This window comes from Capricornis sumatraensis, chromosome 23 (assembly GCF_032405125.1).
Source record: "Capricornis sumatraensis isolate serow.1 chromosome 23, serow.2, whole genome shotgun sequence".
Lineage (NCBI taxonomy): Eukaryota > Metazoa > Chordata > Mammalia > Artiodactyla > Bovidae > Capricornis > Capricornis sumatraensis.
In genome coordinates, this window is record NC_091091.1 from 22,817,524 (window position 1) to 22,837,020 (window position 19,497).

Genomic DNA, 19,497 nt, shown 5'->3' on the forward strand with positions numbered 1-19,497 from the left:
TGCCAAATCTCTCCAAATGGCCAAGTGGTCGATTGGCTTTCTTCTTTCTCCAAATCAGCCTCTCTTGCTTTGCCCAGAATACTACTACACATGGAGAAAAAAACTGGGATGAAGGATACTCTCTCACCATGTCACTCAGCATCACCAGCTCAGTTGTTGACCCTCCCAAAACTCAGCTTACACTGAGTGGTTTTGTAAAATGAGGTAAAAAATATTACCATGCCCAACGTAGGCAACCCTTGAGGAAAAAACATAACCACAGGGTAGAACAATAGAGAACAGAACAGGAACTGGAGGAAAGAACTTGAGAGAAAGCAAAACTTAGGACTTTCTGTGCGATGAAAACTACAAAAGGCTTAAATCAAGCAAGGAGAATAAACTGCTTGCAAATCTCCATCAATCAGTATCAAGTTATGCCTTTTCCTCTTCTCTCTCTCCTCTGTCACTTAGAACAGGGAGGCAGCACCACAAGCGAGTATGGCGCATTTATGGAAGTTGCCCCCAAACCTTCTGGTGCCTACCGTCTACTCTTGGGGATGCCTTGTCCCTCTCCTTCTCCCTCTGCTCGTACTTGTCCACCTGCCTCTGGGAGCAGACGTTTTGCTTCTTGGTTTCCTCCTGCCCAGCTGTCTTTAATTCTCTCTGAGCTCCCCTTTTGGTGCTAAGCCCTCCAGTTATTTCAACTGCTGTCTCCATGCTGAAGCCTCCCACATCTTAACCCTGTGTCTGAGCTCCAGGCCACCGCTCCTGGCTGTCTCTGGCCAAGGTTACTAACTATCCCTTCACTGCCTCAAATGGAACTCCATCTTCTCAAAGCCCTGGGCCCCTCCCGCCATCAGGTCCTCCTGCAGGTCTTTCTCCCACAAGCAGCCATGACCACTTACAGCGTTTTTCCTGTTTCTCTTGAATCCAAGGGTGTCTCCCCCATGTCCCTGGGAAACCAGCCCCTCACTGCTCACGAAGTGCACTCCCAGAAAGTACTCAAACAGCCTCAGTTCCCCCCACTCCAAAGTATCCTACACACTGTTGTTGTTTAGTCACTAAGTCCTGACTGACTCTTTGCAACCCCATGGACTGTACAGCCCACCAGGTTCCTCTGTCCATGGGATTTCCCAGGCAAGAATACTAGAGTGGGTTGCCATTTCCTTTTCCCAACCTAGGGATCGAACCCATGTCTCTTGCACTGGCAAGTAGATTCATTACCACTGAGCCAGCTGGGAAGCCCCATTCTATATACACTGTACCACCACATTAATCATTTAACTGCTTCAATCTGGCCAAAAATCTTTCATGGCTCCCTATTATCCTCAGGTTAAAGTTAAAACCTGCTCTCCAAAGCCTCCAAAACCAGGCCCCAAAGCTCCCCTCCAGCCATACTACCCACTACTCCTTTACACAAATCCTGCACCCTAGCCAGCCAAACTTGTCTGCTCTGAACGACATTCCTCATCCCTGAGTATGTCTTTGCTCATACCAGTCCCCTTGCCTCAAGTTCCCTTCTGCCATTTAATAGAGCCATTGGTTAAATTCCATTTCAAACTCCATGTCATCCAGGAAGCTCTCCTGATTTAACAAAATAGCTCCTGCTTTTCTCTGATTTCCTATCAATAACCTTGACAGTTGATGGCACTCACACTGCATATATACTGAAATAAGCTGCTGAGTAAATACATTGTTTTCCCAACTGGAATATAAGTCCCTGGATAGTAAAAACTGTTTCTTGCGCTTCATGTTCCCCATGTATCCTTGAACATGGCAGTATTCTTGATACATCTACAAGGTGGACACTCAGTGATATGCATTACATAGAGAAACACTTTCAAGTTTACACTGTCTTTTTTTAAAATTAATTTTATTTTAAATGGAGGCTAATAACTTTACAATATTGTGGTGGTTTTTGTCATACATCAACATGAATCAGCCATGGGTGTACATGTATCCCACCATCCTGAACCCCACTGGCACTTCCCTCCTCACCTCATCCCTCTGGGTTGTCCCAGAGCACCAGCTTTGGGTGCCCTGCTTCATGCATCAAATTTGCACTGGTCATCTATTTTACATATGGTAATATACATGCTTCAGTGCTATTCTCTCATATCCAAAAGTCTGTTCTTTACATTTATGTCTCTCTTGCTGTCTTGCATATAGGGTCATCATTACCATCTTTCTAAATTCCATATATATACTGAAAGTGAAAGTGGAAGTCGCTAAGTCGTGTCCAACTCTTTGGGACCCCATAGACTGACTATACAGTCCATGGAACACTGGGCCAGAATACTGGAATGGGTACCCATTCCCTTCTCCAGGGGATCTTCTCAAGCCAGGGATCAAACCCAGGTCTCCCGCATTGCAGGTGGATTCTTTACCAGCTGAGCCACCAGGGAAGCCCAATATATATTACACTGTTGTTGTTTTTTTTTTAAATATTCAGTATCTTAACATTTCTTTTCCCACAAAAGGTCCCAGGTATCAGTTCAGTTCAGTTGCTCAGTCGTGTCCGACTCTTTGCGACCCCATGAATTGCAGTACGCCAGGCCTCCCTGTCCATCACCAACTCCCGGAGCTCACTCAGACTCACGTCCACTGAGTCAGTGATGCCATCCAGCCATCTCATCCTCGGTCGTCCCCTTCTCCTCCTGCCCACAATCCCTCCCAGCATCAGAGTCTTTTCCAATGAGTCAACTCCTCGCATGAGGTGGCCAAAGTACTGGAGTTTCAGCTTTAGCATCATTCCTTCCAAAGAAATGCCAGGGCTGATCTCCTTCAGAATGGACTGGTTGGATCTCCTTGCAGTCCAAGGGACCCTCAAGAGTCTTCTCCAACACCACAGTTCAAAAGCATCAATTCTTCGGTGCTCAGCTTTCTTCACAGTCCAACTCTCACATCCATACATGACCACTGGAAAAACCATAGCCTTGACTAGATGGACCTTTGTTGGCAAAGTAATGTCTCTGCTTTCGAATATGCTATCTAGGTTGGTCATAACTTTTCTTCCAAGGAGTAAGTGTCTTTTAATTGCATGGCTGCAGTCACCATCTGCAGTGATTTTGGAGCCCAAAAAAATACTCTGACACTGTTTCCACTGTTTCCCCATCTATTTCCCATGAAGTGATGGGACCAGATGCCATGATCTTCGTTTTCTGAATGTTGAGCTTTAAGCCAACTTTTTCACTTTCCTCTTTCACTTTCATCAAGAGGCTTTTTAGTTCCTCTTCACTTTCTGGCATAAGGGTGGTGTTATCTGCATATCTGAGGTTATTGATATTTCTCCTGGCAATCTTGATTCCGGCTTGTGCTTCTTCCAGCCCAGCGTTTCTCATGATGTACTCTGCATAGAAGTTAAATAAGCAGGGTGACAATATACAGCCTTGACGTACTCCTTTTCCTATTTGGAACCAGTCTGTTGTTCCATGTCCAGTTCTAATTGTTGCTTCCTGACTTGCATAAAGGTTTCTCAAGAGGCAGGTCAGGTGGTCTGGTATTCCCATTTCTTTCAGAATTTTCCACAGTTTATTGTGATCCACACAGTCAAAGGCTTTGGCATAGTCAATAAAGCAGAAATAGATGTTTTTCTGGAACTCTCTTGCTTTTTCCATGATCCAGCAGATGTTGGCAATTTGATCTCTGGTTCCTCTGCCTTTTCTAAAACCAGCTTGAACATCAGGAAGTTCACGGTTCACATATTGCTGAAGCCTGGCTTGGAGAATTTTGAGCATTACTTTACTAGTGTGTGAGATGAGTGCAATTGTGCAGTAGTTTGAGCATTCTTTGGCATTGCCTTTCTTTGGGATTGGAATGAAAACTGAACTTTTGCAGTCCTGTGACCACCGCTGAGTTTTCCAAATTTGCTGGCATATTGAGTGCAGCACTTTGACAGCATCTTCTTTCAGGATCTGAAATATCTCCACTGGAATTTCATCACCTCCACTAGCTTTGTTCATAGTGATGCTTTCTAAGGCCCACTTGACTTCACATTCCAGGATGTCTGGCTCTAGGTGAGTGATCACACCATCGTGATTATCTGGGTCATGAAGATCTTTTTTGTACAGTTCTTCTTTGTATTCTTGCCATCTCTTCTTAACATCTTCTTCTGTTAGGTCCATACCATTTCTGTCCTTTATCGAGCCCATCTTTGCATGAAATGTTCCCTTGGTATCTCTAATTTTCTTGAAGAGATCTCTAGTCTTTCCCATTCTGTTGTTTTCCTCTATTTCTTTGCATTGATCGCTGAGGAAGGCTTTCTTATCTCTTCTTGCTATTCTTTGGAACTCTACATTCAGATGCTTATATCTTTCCTTTTCTCCTTTGCTTTTCAATTCTCTTCTTTTCACAGCTATTTATCAGACACCCATTTTGCTTTTTTGCATTTCTTTCCCATGGGGATGGTCTTGATCCCTGTCTCCTGGTACAATGTCACGAACCTCCGTCCATAGTTCATCAGGCCCTCTATCTATCAGATCTAGTCCCTTAAGTCTATTTTTCACTTCCACTGTATAATCATAAGGGATTTGATTTAGGTCATACCTGAATGGTCTAGTGGTTTTCCCTACTTTCTTCAATTTAAGTCTGAATTTGGCAATAAGGAGTTCATGATCTGAGCCACAGTCAGCTCCTGGTCTTGTTTTTGTTGACTGTATAGAGCTTCTCCATCTTTGGCTGCAAAGAACATAATCAATCTGATATCGGTGTTGACCATCTGGTGATGTCCGTGTGTAGAGTCTTCTCTTGTGTTGTTGGAAGAGGGTGTTTGCTATGACCAGTGCATAATGCTGCAAAAGTAAATGCAAGGAAGGACATTTCCAGGGAGATGGAAATATTCTAAACTGACTGTGGCTGCACAACTCTATAAATTTGCTAAAACTCATGGACCTGTACACTTAAAATGGGTGAACTTTCTGGTATGTAAATTATACTTGGATAAAACTGTTTAAAATAATAAATAAATACAGATCCATGCATCCTTAAGTAACTGTGTAAGGGGAAAAGGAAGGATTCTCTCTACTGTTACCTGATACTGAAACAGATATTTAAATGCAATTTATGTTTTTTCTGGGCTTCCCTGGTGACTCAGACAGTAAAGAATCCACTTGTTTTTTTCTATTAGGCTCATTATAACAACAACAAAAAACTTAAATGCAAAAGAGTAAAAAGAAAGTAAATGTTAGCAGAAATCTACCACATAAGAAATAACTGAAAAGATAGTCAAATAATTATCATACTACTTTTTTCATTCAACACTATGACATCTTTGGGAGTCAAGAAATATATTCATCTCTATATCATCCTTTTAATGGCTATATAGTATTCTATTGGGTTAATGTACCATAAAATATTCAACCTCACATTTATTAATAGATATTTATGTGTTCTTAATATAAATCTTTTTGTATGCATCTTGCATACTTGTTTGATTATTGCCCTAGGATAAATTTCAAGAAGTGGAATTTATGTAAAAGCGTCCATATTTTTATTTTGATACTGCCAAACTAATGTATTTTTTTTTTCTTTTCTTTTGGGCCACACCACATGGCACGTGGGACTGTAGTTCCCCAACCAGCAATTGAACCCACACCCCTGGCATTGGATGTACAGAGTACTAACTACTGGACTGCCAAGGAAGTCCCAAAACTAATGGAATTTTAAAACTAACATTTCCTCTCCTTAGCCCTAGACCTGCCATTACCAGCTGGCAAAGAAGGATTTTCTTGGCCACAAATCTCTAATAAGTGAAGAATCCTTTCAATAATCTTTATTTTTGTGCTAATTTTTTGTTTTTATTCTCAACTCCAGCTTCCCCTGGATAGTACAGAGACTCAGACTGGCCAGGAAAAGTAGAGTGCTTCAAACACTTTAACCCATGTGTCCCTCTTTCTCGACAAATGTCACAAATCTCACCTTCATGCCCAGCTGACCTTTCTCTTCTCTTGGGTCATTTACCATAGTACCCCAACTCCAGTCCCTCACCTGGTCTTCTCTCATTCAGGCCCAAGAGGAAAGGGGTCCAGGCTTGGCCAGGAAAACTAATGCTATCACTGCAACAAAGCAAAAAATAACAGGAGAAGCATTCTGCAGGAGTAGAGCCCTCAGGAGAAATGGAGACAGTGGGTCATATGCTCTGAGCTAGGCCCCTCTACAGCCCCAGCAGGCCACAGAGCAGTGAGTTCAGGGTGAGGAGCATGTGCTAAGTGATGGCTGAGTAAACCTGGACAGCGTCCTATATGCAAACAGTGCTTCTGAGACTCCATAGAGTTTTGATCAGGCACTACAGGACTCATCCAGGGTCAGACTCAAGATAATCTCTATCAAAATTTCCCAATCAACACAGAAAGGAGAGATGGCCACTTCTGGTGGCCTCAAGCAGAAAGGGGTCCATTTCACTTTACCTTGCAGGTCTCAGCTTTTCCTTCTCACTCTGTTCAACCAACACACGTCACATGTGCAACAAGCCACACACAAAGGAAGAGAAGCAACTCCCACAGGTGCACAGTGGCCTCTACTACTAGCAAGTATTTATTCTTGGAAAGCTTATCCTCCAGACTGCCTTCCAGCCTCTCTGTGTGTCTTCCTGTCTAGCTCAGCTCCTAGAAAGAAGCCAGTATGAAGCGTCACACTTTGCTAGCATAATCCCTGCCTATGCCCACCTCTAGCACCACTGAAGCATCAAGAAGCAACACAGACATAAGTATCTCCATCCTGAAGCCAAAAGTCACACCTCTCTAGATGGGATAGATTAAGCATGGAAAATCAAGAAAAGAACAAGGCCTGGGGACCCCATGTTCTGCTTCACCAAGCTTACCCCTGATATTTAGAGGATCAGGGCCTTGGCTTTCACGCCTTCTCAGAGCAGGCCAGCTTCTGCCTTCAGCAGGTGTGCTATTTGTGCCCCAGGACTGGCATGCACACTGCCTAAAGTGTATCAACTTTAGACAGGGCTGCTGCTTCCAGTATCCTGTGAAAACCAAAATATTCATACTCCACCGTGACCACTATGACCATTGTTCGAAAAGCTGGATTATGGTTTTGCTGTCGGACGGTGCAGAGGAGGAGACAGCAGTGCAGCTGAGCAGAGATAGAGACAAGTCTGAATCCAATAACATGGAAAAGGTGTGGTGGGGGGAGGGAAATCACAACAAAATATGATTTATAGTTATTTTAATCTCCTAAAAGCTTCTCTCTCAATATTGAAATTCTCTTTTGCAAATTAAGGCCCTGCTGAAGATTCTAGATGTTACCACATCCCAACTGGCACCCCACCTGCCCCTCCTATGCTTTTTTGTGCCCCATTCATGTTTTAAATTTGCATTGTAAACTATGAAAAAGGAAAGCTTCCGCAGAAAGCAATTTCCTGGGCCAGCAGCTCTTGGACTAATATTCCCTTTGCAATTACCAGGGCTCCTGCATATGTGTGCTCCCCTCCTTCCTCCCACCAGCCCACCCCCCAACTCCCTCCTCCTTCCCTGCCAGCACCTTCTACCTGAGCCAAGCCTATCTGACCAGCACCACAGACAGTGCCACAAGCGAACCCCTATGAAAATGCCCTGGCCAGAGAGAGGAGCAAGAACCAGCTGGGAAAAGGGGCAAGGATCTTGGGTAGTCAGCTTAACAGAACACCCCAGAAGCACAGAAGTGTTGTCTGTAGTACAAGGCTCATAACTTATATAAAACAGGAAATAAAGACCCCTGCTCCCAAAAGTTAACAATCTGAAACTTCGAAAAAGTCCTGCTTAAGAAACTACTAGAGGTACAAGGATTAGCAGATATCCATTTCACACAACTGAGATCTTTCAGTATCAGTGTGAAGGAAGAGCAAAAATATTTGCTGGCTTGCTGAGGTATAAGTGCATCCTTCATTGTTATCCTATCTAGAAATTCAGCCCAGCAAAATTCAGAATCAGCACAGCTCTTTTTGAATCATAGCATCTTTTTTTTTTTTTTTTACCTCTTCGGCCGCACTGCATGTCAAGTGAGATCTTAGTTACCCAACCAGGGATTGAAACCCCACTCCCTGCACTGGAAGGAGGGGAGCCCTAACCACTGCACCACCAGGGAACTCCACGAATCATAGAATATTTATAGCCAGTTTTCCACATGAATACTGTCAACATATCTCACTGCTAGTGGTACACAGTTCTCTTCCTTGATGGTGTGAGGAAAATATTCCAGTTCTTAAGTTCCAGGCTCCTAACCCCCCAAAGTGGGCTCTAATAATGAAGTTCATTCTGATAATGAAACTCAAGAGGCTCACGGATGCTGGCAATGGTCATGGACAGCAGAATGCCTGTTCTTGGGTCTTGAGCCCACAAGCAAGGAGAGTCACGTGGGACTGTCCTGAACTCAGAGAGGGAAAGAAACACAACTGACTATGTGGACTGCCACCTGGAAGTCCCAGGGACCAGGACTCCGGTAGATGGAAAAGTGATGGGGAGAAGACATCTTTTCAAAAAATTTGCTTTAAAATGAAAGGAAAACAAGGAACTTAAGTCTTGACTCCAAATTTAAGTACTGAAATCTGCCCCAAATGGCCTGAGAGCCACCTATGAATAATTACAGGAGGATGGGGTAATCCTTCCACTTCTGACATAACCCCTCAATATACAAAAAACACATTATTAATCCAGCCACACTCCCATCATTCCCTTTTTCACTCAGACCCAGTGCAAAGCCCACTCCACCCCCTAGTCTACTTATAAGAGTGAGCTCCATCGGCTCAAAAAACTAAAAGCACAGATATTTCATGAAGATCCCTCTTTTGACTGACCTGAGTGTTGCAGCTAGCAGGTGGGGAAATCTTAAATATACGAGTGTTATCATGACGAGACCACTGGAACGGATCACTGCTATAAGTCAGACAAGGGCTAGAAGTTTCCGCCCTACCATCAGGTTCCTCTTTAGCCTTGACAGATCAAACTCAAGCCGAAGCAGGCTACAGAGATCAGTTCAGTCTCCGAGCCAAAGGTCTTCACAGTGAGGGACCAAAGCTGCCCTGGCTGGGCCTCTGCCGGCCCGTGTCCCAGATTAATCACCACCAGGAGGGGCCTGGACACTAGGCTGCAATCTGAGCCCAGCAGCACCTGCACAAGGGTTACCCTGGCACCTCCCTCATCCCCTCAGGCAAGACTCCAGGGCATGAAGGTATCCACCTGCTGACTACACTACCTGGAACAGGCAGGCCAGACACTTAGCCATCTTCAACCCCACAGGTAAGTCACAGGCAGTTCAAGTTAGTGCAAGAAGGAAGAGAGATATACAGACTCAAGGAGTGAAGTTAAGGCTCCAAGAGAAAGAAAATTCTCAGCCTCTGAAGAGAAAGACTTCAATGCCCCTCTCACCACTATCTAGGGAGAATATTTAGCTCGAGACCAGTGGTGAGCAAACTAAGACCTCAGAGGTTATGAACTAATGAGATGCTTCATGTTTGGGGCACATTCTCATCATTTATAGACCAAGAGGAGGGAGGGAGAACACAACAGGGATTTTTCAAAACACCCGCAAATGCTACCAATATGCCCATGTGAAGGAAACTTAGACATAAGTTAATTCACCCTGTGAGGGTGCAGGAGAGTTTCCTCTGAATGCCAAGACCTCACAGAACAGTTTCCTTAAAGGATCTAAATCAGGACACTATTTCAAACACATGTTCACATACAGCTAGTGACTATGTGTGATGTGTGTACACATGTCTGTTCATGCTAGAGCATACTTTTCAGGACCAATGGACCGTATTATATATTCTCCTCAGAAGGCAATTTGCTTTATATTGTTGCTTCTTAAGTCTACTGGGGTAGGAGAAAGTATTCTTGAGACTCAAAAAAAAAAAAAAAAAAAAATCAAAAGGAGGAAGAGAAGCCCGGAAGATCTGTATCTTAGAACGATCTGTCCCAGGCCCCAGCTTGTGATATAAGGAGAGGCCACTCGGATGGATGCACCCTTTTCCACCTGCCTCATGCCCCAGGGAAGGAAGGGTAGGAGAGGTCCAAGTCAGATTGAAGTGTGTATCCCTTAAAAGAGCAGAGAAAAAGCACAGGTCAGATAAGAGGAGAAAGAGCTCCTACACAGCGCCTTCATTTGAAGAAAAACACCCACATCCTGACTGTTACACCTTGTACCTCCAGAGCTCCATCTCCAGGAATTCCCTTTGAACTCCCGCTGCAACCCAGAGTTAGGATAGAGCAGTGGCTACAATTACAACTTGCTTGCAAGGGGGTGGGGGTGGGGGAGAACTCTGCATTTGACGGGCCATGAAAGGTCCCTGCCTGTAAAACAGACTGGAAAACAAACCCTTAATTTAAATGTTAATGAAAGTGCTGCTGGGACATCAGAGGGTTCCCGGCTGCTCAGAGAACAGCAACACCAGCCCCAGGATTTATGGCTCCCCTTCCCCCTCCTGCCTCCCTCTCTGCCTCATCACCCACTGAAGTTTAAAGAGTAAAAAAAAAAAAAACAACTAATTTTAACATTAACTCCGTGCTTCCACCTTGGGATGTGATTGCTAAATTATCTGTCGGCAGAACACTGATCAAAGGTGGAAAAACAGAGGCACATTGCACACATAACCCAGAAAAGTCAGCCGCAGCTACGGAAGGAAAATTGCCATCTTTCTTCCTGACGCAGGAAGGGCAGAAGCAATAGCGGTACAGGTAGGGACTGGAGCTGGAAGGCGCAGGCAGTAGCAGTGAAGGAAGACTCTGATCCCTCCCACGTGTTGTGCTCCCCATTTTAGACCTTCGCGCACCGTCTTTGCTAAGTTTGACTGGTCTGTCTCTCCATCAGACCATGCCGTCTAGTTCACTGTTGTTTCCCCAGGGTCTAGCATGCTATAATGTTTAAGAAGTATCTGGAGAGAGAAAGAGAGATCAGGACAGGAGGAGAGAGACAGCGACAGACATAGAGCAGAGAAAGAAAGAATGGAACACTGAGACTGAGGGATGGAAACGTATCTGTAGCAGGGGCACAGCATCCCACTTTCTGCAGCAGCCTCTGCTTTTGGTTGCAGTGTTTCATTTCAGCCAGTTCTTCACAACTGAGCCAACCTTCCTGGCCAGGGAAGGAGTAGCTCCCACAAATGGGGTCTGGGCCAGCCAGGGCTGGTTGGGTTGCTGGTCTCAGGCCAGCAGCTCAGCACATGAGTCTCTCTGTGCCCAATATGCCCTGGGTAGTGGCAGAAATCCAGGGTCATGAGGAAGTGAAACCCACCCCTGTGGCATTTCATCCATGCTACTGATGGATATGTCTGTCGGAGAGGCTTGGCTTAGCACAGGCAATGAACTCTAGGGTGGCGGGCACTGCCCTGAGATTCAGCAGGACCAGACTCCAATTCAGTTGTTTCCCTATGCTGGTCTCTTTCCAGTATTAGGTTATCTTAGGCTGGACCAGTGGGCCCACCAAGCGTCACAGAGAGTTCCCGTCTTTCTCCAGACACCCTGCTACCCCTTCCAGCCATGCCAGGCTCTGGCCTGTCCACACTGTCTTTGTGTCCCTGACATTCTCATGCAGGGCACACCTGTAGGAGACTCCCTCTAGTATGCTCTTCAGCCTGGCAAAGGAGGACCCTGAGCCCCTCCTTGCTGACAGAAGGTGCCCTTTCCTGAGCAAGGCCCTGACCCTGGGAAGGGGGAAGAGACAGATCTTGAAAGCTGTGGGCCAAACCATCAGGATGATCAGCTACAGTGTGAAACACAACAACGTCATCCATCAGTCTTTCTTCAGGTTATCAAGGTTAGGGATCCCCTTCGGGACCAGCTCTTTATCACCAACTAGCAAAAGCAAAACTCAGGGACACAACATTTACTTTTGATTTGTCTTTCGCTAAAATCACTGAGTGAGTTAGGAAGCCTAGGGCCAAAGGATTGTTGAACCACTGGGAACCAAAAGAATCTAAACTGAAAGTTGGCTGCCTTTTTTTCCCAATCTTTCAAACCTCTCTGTCAGAGAAAACTCCAGATGCAATTACCTTTCACTAAAGAAGGGCGTATTTCAACAGGCTGGTGAATGTGTCTGCCACACACACAACACACAGTAAACCCTGTAGCCACTGGGAACAAACACCCACTCTCCGCAGAAATCCACCCGCTTACCGAACAGTACACAGTGATGGCTTTCCTTCCAGACTCTCCCTCACCTCTGGGAGAAATGAAGCAAGAAGGGGCAGCTCCTCCATCAAAAGCCCCCAGAGGCCACAACTCACTTTACAAATTTGAATCGGTACATTTCATGCAGACTTGGACTAATCCCCCAAAAAACAAACAGGCCACCACAGTGAGCACAGTTACACAAAATTATATATTTAATAACACAGCTATGTCAAGCTTCTACGCCTATACCACTCATATGTTTCCCTAATGACAGAAACAAGAGAGAAGGGATTAAAACCCAAGTGTCCTGGGAAGCCTTCCTGACCACACGCACTCATATGATAGCAAGAGTTGTTCAGAAATGGGGAAAGGATTCTGCTGAGCATCTCTGTTTTCTTGGAGGGCAATAATAAATACGGTGTCTGCAGAGGAAGGAGGAGCTGTGGGCGCCTGTCTCTTCCACTCCTCGGCAAACAGGGTGATAGGGAACCAGACTCATTTCACCGCCAGGGTGCCTCCCAGCCAGCTTTGCAAGGGCCCCTGCGCACTGAAGACCCATGTGCACTGGCACTCCTGGGGTGAGCGCTCACAGCTACTCAAGTGAGCTCAGCCTTGACTGCATACCGCCTTTCTCCCCTTCCCCTCTGTATCGCAAGCTAGCCTCCAGAAATGGAATGTTCCCAGGTCCCCACTGAGCCTTTCAAGGGCCACAGCTACTGTGCAAGATTCTGGTGGGTGAAGGCCCTGCGGTGACCCAGAGGCCTGCCTCATGGCCCTCCCTGAGCACTACAGCAAGTGGCAATAAGCTGGAGACCGGAGCCTCTTCAGCCCTATCCCACACGCACCCTTCCCTGAGCCTCCATTTCTCCATCTGCCAGGAAGGGGATGCCCCTCTCTCTTCCTCAACTAAGACACACTAGTTTCAGGTGAATGTGAAAGCCATCACTGTGTACTGTTCGACAAGTGGGTGGATTTCTGCAGAGAGTGGGTGTTTGTTCCCAGTGGCTACAGGGTTTACTGTGTGTTGCATGTGTGGCAGACACATTCACCACAGTCAAGCGACCATTGCAGTTGTGTCCCCATCTTTCCCCACCACTGAGTAAGACCCTTGGGAGAGTCACCCCACAGCAAGCGCCCTGTCCACAGGGCACACAGAGGAAAGGGAGTGAGGAAAAAAGTGATGGAAAATAGAAGGGATAAAATTGAGTCTTTAACAGTTATTCATTTCCCTACTCTGAGTATTTACTATATTCAGCTAGAAATAATCTTTTAATAGCAATATAATGCACTGCACATTTTAAAAACTCTGCTTTTCTGTGATACTCATGGAAAAGTGCTCAGAACTCCATGTGACCTCAGGAGATAAATCCTGAGACCAGCTGGGCCCCACAATTACACCCAGACACGTGCCCTTCCACCTCCAGCATCTCACTTCTGTTCCAACTCAACCTGTCCTCTTTGCACTCATCACAGAGCTCCAGACTAGGCCTCCTCTACCGACAGAGGGCTACATCTATAAGTCACATATCCTAAAAACAGAGTCATTAGTGTTGGTGCAAGAAGATGTTATTAGATGTTGGTACAAGGAGGGCATGTAGGAGGAAGAGGGAAAGGTCTTTGCCTACCACCTTGAAACTTACTGGCTTTCCTTCTGTGTTTTTTGAGTACCTAAACATGGCTCTAAGCACATGACTGGTATTAAATATCATCCTCCAAGAGTGTTTACAAATCAAGAACTCAAGGTCAAGGAAGGAAGGAGACGTTGACATTTGGACACGGGACAGAATACCTGCTTTCTCTCAGTCATGAACACCTCAAATTAAGCCTAGGGCTTGAGGTTTCACGTTTCATGCTACAAGTTTCTAAGTACACACACAGGAAAAGAAGGCAGATAAGTCCCAGCATCAAAGATAAACACGATGAATAGCTCGGACAAGTTATTTTAAATAGAAGAAAGAGAATGAGATGTGCTGGGTCTCCCAAATGACCAGGTTCCTTCTCACTACACCAAGGAGCAGTGGGGGAATGAATCGTTGTCAGGCAGGTGAGGAGCACCTGCCCTGGAGGACGGCTGCTGCCCACCTGCTCCTCACTCAGGGTTCATGGCCACATCACATGAGTGACACTGACGACCACACTCAATAGGAAAGGTGGCCGGGAGGGGAACAGAAGGCAGCCATGGAGGGCAGGAACCCCACGGGGGGAAAGGGAGAGGAAAGAGATGCTAAGTCCTCACCTTAAGAAGACTGCAAAAGAGCAGTGTGACTCCATGAGGGCCAGGAGAAGCCCGAGGGAAGGGTGAGACACGAGAGCAGTCAAAGCCGCTAAACAAATGCTTTACCAGGCAGGAGATATTCTGGCTGACAAGACTCTAGCCATTTAAGCTTTGTAGAGTATTTTCACATTCATTATTTCAGATCATCTTCACAATAACCTAGGATTATGAAAGAAATGGTATTCATATTTAACAGATGAGGAAACCATGGCTTCAAGCATTTACCCAAGGCCACTCTGCAAGCAGCAAAGCAGAATTCCAGATTCGCAGAGCAGGCCCTCCACCTAGGAGGCAATGTCTTTCCAGACTGGGAAAATGGATGAGTTTACTGAAAGTTTCAGATTCACTGACACAGTAAGAAGCAATGGATCTAATGCTAAGATGAAAAATCCCTATCCCAATATATTTTGGAGGTAAGACAAAAAGCAGCAAAGAGAATACCAACATATACTCTGGTCATTTAGTACAACAACCATATCCCAAATGCAAACTACTTTTTAAAATAGTCCAAAACATTTGTGGACTTGGGGAAAAGTTAAACTCAATAGTGAGTGAAGGAATCATCCCAGGGCAAGAAAGCACACCAAGAAAACAAGATGTATGGACACCAAGAAGACTCTTAAGGAGACTGTAGGAAAACATGAGACCTCAGTTTTCAAAGATGGGGCCTATCAAGGACTTGGCAGAGGGTCTGGCGTAGAACACATGACTAATATATGTTAGCTGCTGGTAGCAGTGGTGGTTATAGAGCAGAGCTAGTAATATTAAGAAGCTAGATCTTTCCTCAAATCCAGCTTCTAAGTTGTGGCCAAAAAAACAAAAACAAAACCCAAAGTCAGTTTATTGTGATCAAAACTGCTTAGTGACTAAGGCAGACTCTGTCCTCAACCTCTCTTATCAACATCATCTTCAACAGCTACCACGCTCTATCCTGTTAACAGGTAGCCTAACACACTCCAGAGGAGGTGGCAGAAATAGAGGAATACGAAGATGGGGATGCTGGGGAGCCTGTACATGTCTCTGGCCTATATCCACGTGCAAGAAGCACATGGGCCATCTCCAGCCTGAAAAGCATCCCTCCACCACCAATCACACCCCAGCCCACCCATCTACTGTAAGCCAGCATAAGTCCTCAGGTAAGCACCAAGATGAAGTCACCAGCCCACCTGTCACTTCCCGCCCTTATAAATATCCAGCCCACAGACACCCAAGCTTGGCTAACTGGCTTTAAAGGGGGCAGCGTCAGGAAGAAACTGAGGAGGGGCCAGAGCCCAACAGCTCCATTTTCCACCCTTGGCTCCCACACACTTAGGCCTCTCTACTCCCTGCTGCTCTTTCCTTCCCTTTTTCTGAGGATTGCTAGAATGATTTGTTCTGAACCGCGACAGGTTTATAGGTTAGCCGACACCTTCACTCTGTGGAATTTTAATTAACTTCTCTCATCGTCAATATGCTAAGGAACGGGGTCTCCATGCTCTGAGGTCAGCAATGTGTTTCAGGTCCTGCTATATCAGCCGTCAAATTGAAGAATTAATGACGTGGCTAATCGGCTCTAATTCTTTAGGAAGAAAAAAAATTTGAAAGAGAGCTGTGGAAGGGGCAGGAGGAGGGGTGCAGCCTCCTTGGGGTGAGAAGAAAAAGGCTGAAGGGGGCTGAGCAAAGAGAGGGACCAACTCTCTCCTAAAACAAGTGACTGACTTAAACCTGACGCTGGAGGGTATCAGCCCTACAGCTTTCCCATTGATCATTCGGTGGGGAGTGAAGGGTAAAGGAAGTGGGAGAAGACACCAGGTAAACACTCTGATAGAGCAGGTGCATAGAGGGTGTCTACGTATCCTGCTTGGGGAGAGGCTCTGCCTCGGTTTAAGAAAGCCTAGAAAAAAGAAGTCAGGATGCAAAGCTTACTTCAGTTCAGTTCAGTTCAGTCACTCAGTCGTGTCCGACTCTTTGCGACCCCAAGAATCACAGCACACCAGGCCTCCCTGTCCATCACCAACTCCCGTTCACTGACTCATGTACATCAAGTCAGTGATGCCATCCAGCCATCTCATCCTCTGTTGTCCCCTTCTCCTCCTGCCCCCAATCCCTCCCAGCATCAGAGTCTTTTCCAATGAGTCAACTCTTCGCACGAGGTGGCCAAAGTACTGGAGTTTCAGCTTCAGCATCATTCCCTCCAAAGAAATCCCAGAGCTGATCTCCTTCAGAATGGACTTAGTCATGGGTAAAACTAGACAAACACCAGCCAGGCCAAAGGGTAGGATAAAGCCATCATCAAAATCGGCACTTCTGCTACAAGTTGTCAATGAATCTACTCCATAAACATGACTTTGCACACAAGCCCAAGTGGACATGGGCCCCAAGCCTCTCCTGATGACGCCCACCTGCCTTATAAAATAAAAGCATTATTTCACAGGACAAAACCATACCCCAAAACATCTCCCTTACCTGAGCAATGGGCTGATAGCAATGGACCAGACTCGGTCTTCAGTCTGGATGGTGTGTAAGCACTGCCCCAGCCGGCCTGAGGCCAAAGGCCATACCTGGAAACAGGAGAGGAGATGCTCTCGTTGGCGTTGCCTGGGATCGGGTGGGGGGGCTGGAAAGATGCACCAGGTGGAGTCCCTGTCCCAAGCAGGTGGGGGAATGGAGACTCTTTCTGTCCTGCACACACAGAGCTCTGGGGAGCACAGAGGGGCCTCTCCAGTTTCTGCCTTACCTACCACCTGGAGAGATGCCAACTCCGAATCCTAACCACCCTCTCACTTCCACCTGAGAACCCTTAAGCAGCAGCCAGTACTATACTAGGGAATCAGTTTCACGTTCCTCAACTGGGATCTGACTGAGAAGCATTAGCAGGGGAGGCTCACCTCTCTCAGTAACCTCCCTGTGTTTATGGGTTTTCCTTTTCCTATCTGTCACCAAGATTTTACTTTGGAGAGGTAGATAGATGGAAGAAGATCAAGGCCCAGTAAGAGAGGACAGAGACAGAATTAGAGTAGAATTAGAGAGACAGGAATAAAAGAGAAAGATCCAAGGGAAGGAAGAATGGAAGAAGAGGACTTCAAAGTGGGAAGGTGGTGTGTTGTTGTTTGTTTGTTGATAATACCCAGAATCCACTGCTATTCATGTCAGCAGGGAATTTAGCACCTAGTGTCACCAAAAGTAGCAAAAAAGCTTAACTCTTTTAAGCTTCCATATCTCCTACAGGTTAAAAATATTGCTTGGAGCACATTATCTGGTCCCTATCAGTCAGGAATGTACATTAGCAGCCACTCTGGGCTTAACTCTAATCAACACTCACAGAGCCCTCTCAGTGGTCAGTGCATTTAGAAATCTCCCATTAAGCACAAGGCCCCCTCACCGCACCCAACCCTAGATGACACACACAGGGGACTAAGCCTCTAACCAAACAGAGAGGAAACCTCAGATGTACATGGCTGTCCCCAGACAGCAACCGAGGAGGGATCCTGAGGAGGCAGCCAGACGGATCAGTGACCTCTCAGGGTCCCCACAGTGCTATAAGGGGAACACATGGAAGTCAGTCAGGACCTTAGATGGAAGAACTCTCAGGACATTCCTTGAGTTTACGGGGTAGGTGATGGAGTGGGGGTGGTCCTGACTTCTTAGGATCACATATCTGTTCTCTAAAAAGGAGAAAGTGTTTCTTAGGTTTTGTGTGTCTATGATAGGGGGAGGAGGGTGTGAGTTACTTTTCCCAACATAGGGAAAAGAAAATAAATTTAATAAGAAGATACTGAATGAAGAAGGGCAGAAAACAAAGGTCAATAACACAACTTTTCCTGGAATGTCATGATTTTGGCTCATTCTTTTGGATCAGGTCACTTAGGTAGTAACTAAATGCATTTAATGTCCCCTTTCAGATCAGCTCAGCTTGGAAGAGAGAAGGAAATCAGCCCTGGGATTTCTTTGGAAGGAATGATGCTAAAGCTTAAACTACAGTACTTTGACCACCTCATGCGAAGAGTTGACTCATTGGAAAAGACTCTGATGCTGGGAGGGATTGGGGGCAGGAGGAGAAGGGGACGACAGAGGATGAGATGGCTGGATGGCATCACTGACTCAATGGACACGAGTTTGGGTGAACTTCGGGAGTTGGTGATGGACAGGGAGGCCTGGCGTGCTGTGATTCATAGGGTCGCAAAGAGTCAGACACAACTGAGGGACTGAACTGAACTGAACTGATGCAAACTACTGAGGAGACAGGTTCTTGTTGGGGGTGGGTGGGTAGACACTAAAGACTGTGATTACAAAATCTGTGAGTATGGCTCAAGGCCAGAATTCACTAGAGTCCTTCACTGAACAGGCTGCTGGATCCCACTGTGAAAAAACACAGAACAAAGTTCCTGGTTCCCAGGAGTGGCTCCAGCAGCATGCTGCAATTTCTCAAGCACAATCTAGGGAAAGTGGCCTCTTGACCTGCACCAGGAGCACACCATCCACCAAAACATGAGTATGCTGATCACATCTTAACCTTCAGTGGTCAAATCCAAACAGACTCATCCCTGGTGAAGATATAACTCAGTGGAAGTGGACATATAGACAGTCCTTTTATAAAACAACTGGCAATATGTATAAACACCCTTAAACTGACCAAAGCCTTGAACCTGGTAATTCTAATGCTGAGACTCTATCCTAGGAAAATTATCCTAAAATCAAGAAAAACCTAATGATAAAAATATTCCCTGCAGCTGCATTAGCAGGAAGAGCTCCTAAGGGCTTTAGAATTAGACAAATCTGGGTTTGAACCCTAGTTGCTACTTATGTATCTCTGATGTTAGGAATATTTTATAACTTCTTAGCTTCAGTTTCCTCGTGTATAAAATGGGAGGTAACGCCTATCTCTCCGAGAAGGCAATGGCACCCCACTCCAGTACTCTTGCCTGGAAAATCCCATGGATGGAGGAGCCTGGTAGGCTGCAGTCCATGGGGTGGCTGAGGGTCGGACAGGACTGAGCGACTTCACTTTGACTTTTCACTTTCATGCATTGGAGAAGGAAATGGCAACCCACTCCAGTGTTCTTGCCTGGAGAATCCTGGGGATGGCGGAGCCTGGTGGGCTGCCGTCTATGGGGTTGCACAGAGTCGGACACGACTGAAGTGACTTAGCAGTAGTAGTAGTAGTAGTAACGC

The 19,497-nt window shown here is 45.9% G+C and overlaps 1 protein-coding gene across 1 annotated transcript in view; it reads right to left on the reverse strand.

Moving 5' to 3' along the window:
• FBXW4 (F-box and WD repeat domain containing 4) overlaps positions 1–19,497 on the reverse strand; it is an 85,696-nt gene that overhangs the window by 41,542 nt on the left and 24,657 nt on the right. Inside the window, exon 5 of the mRNA XM_068961594.1 lies at positions 16,792–16,886. Coding sequence (XP_068817695.1) covers positions 16,792–16,886 — 95 coding nt within the window. The remainder of the gene's footprint in view (positions 1–16,791; positions 16,887–19,497) is intronic.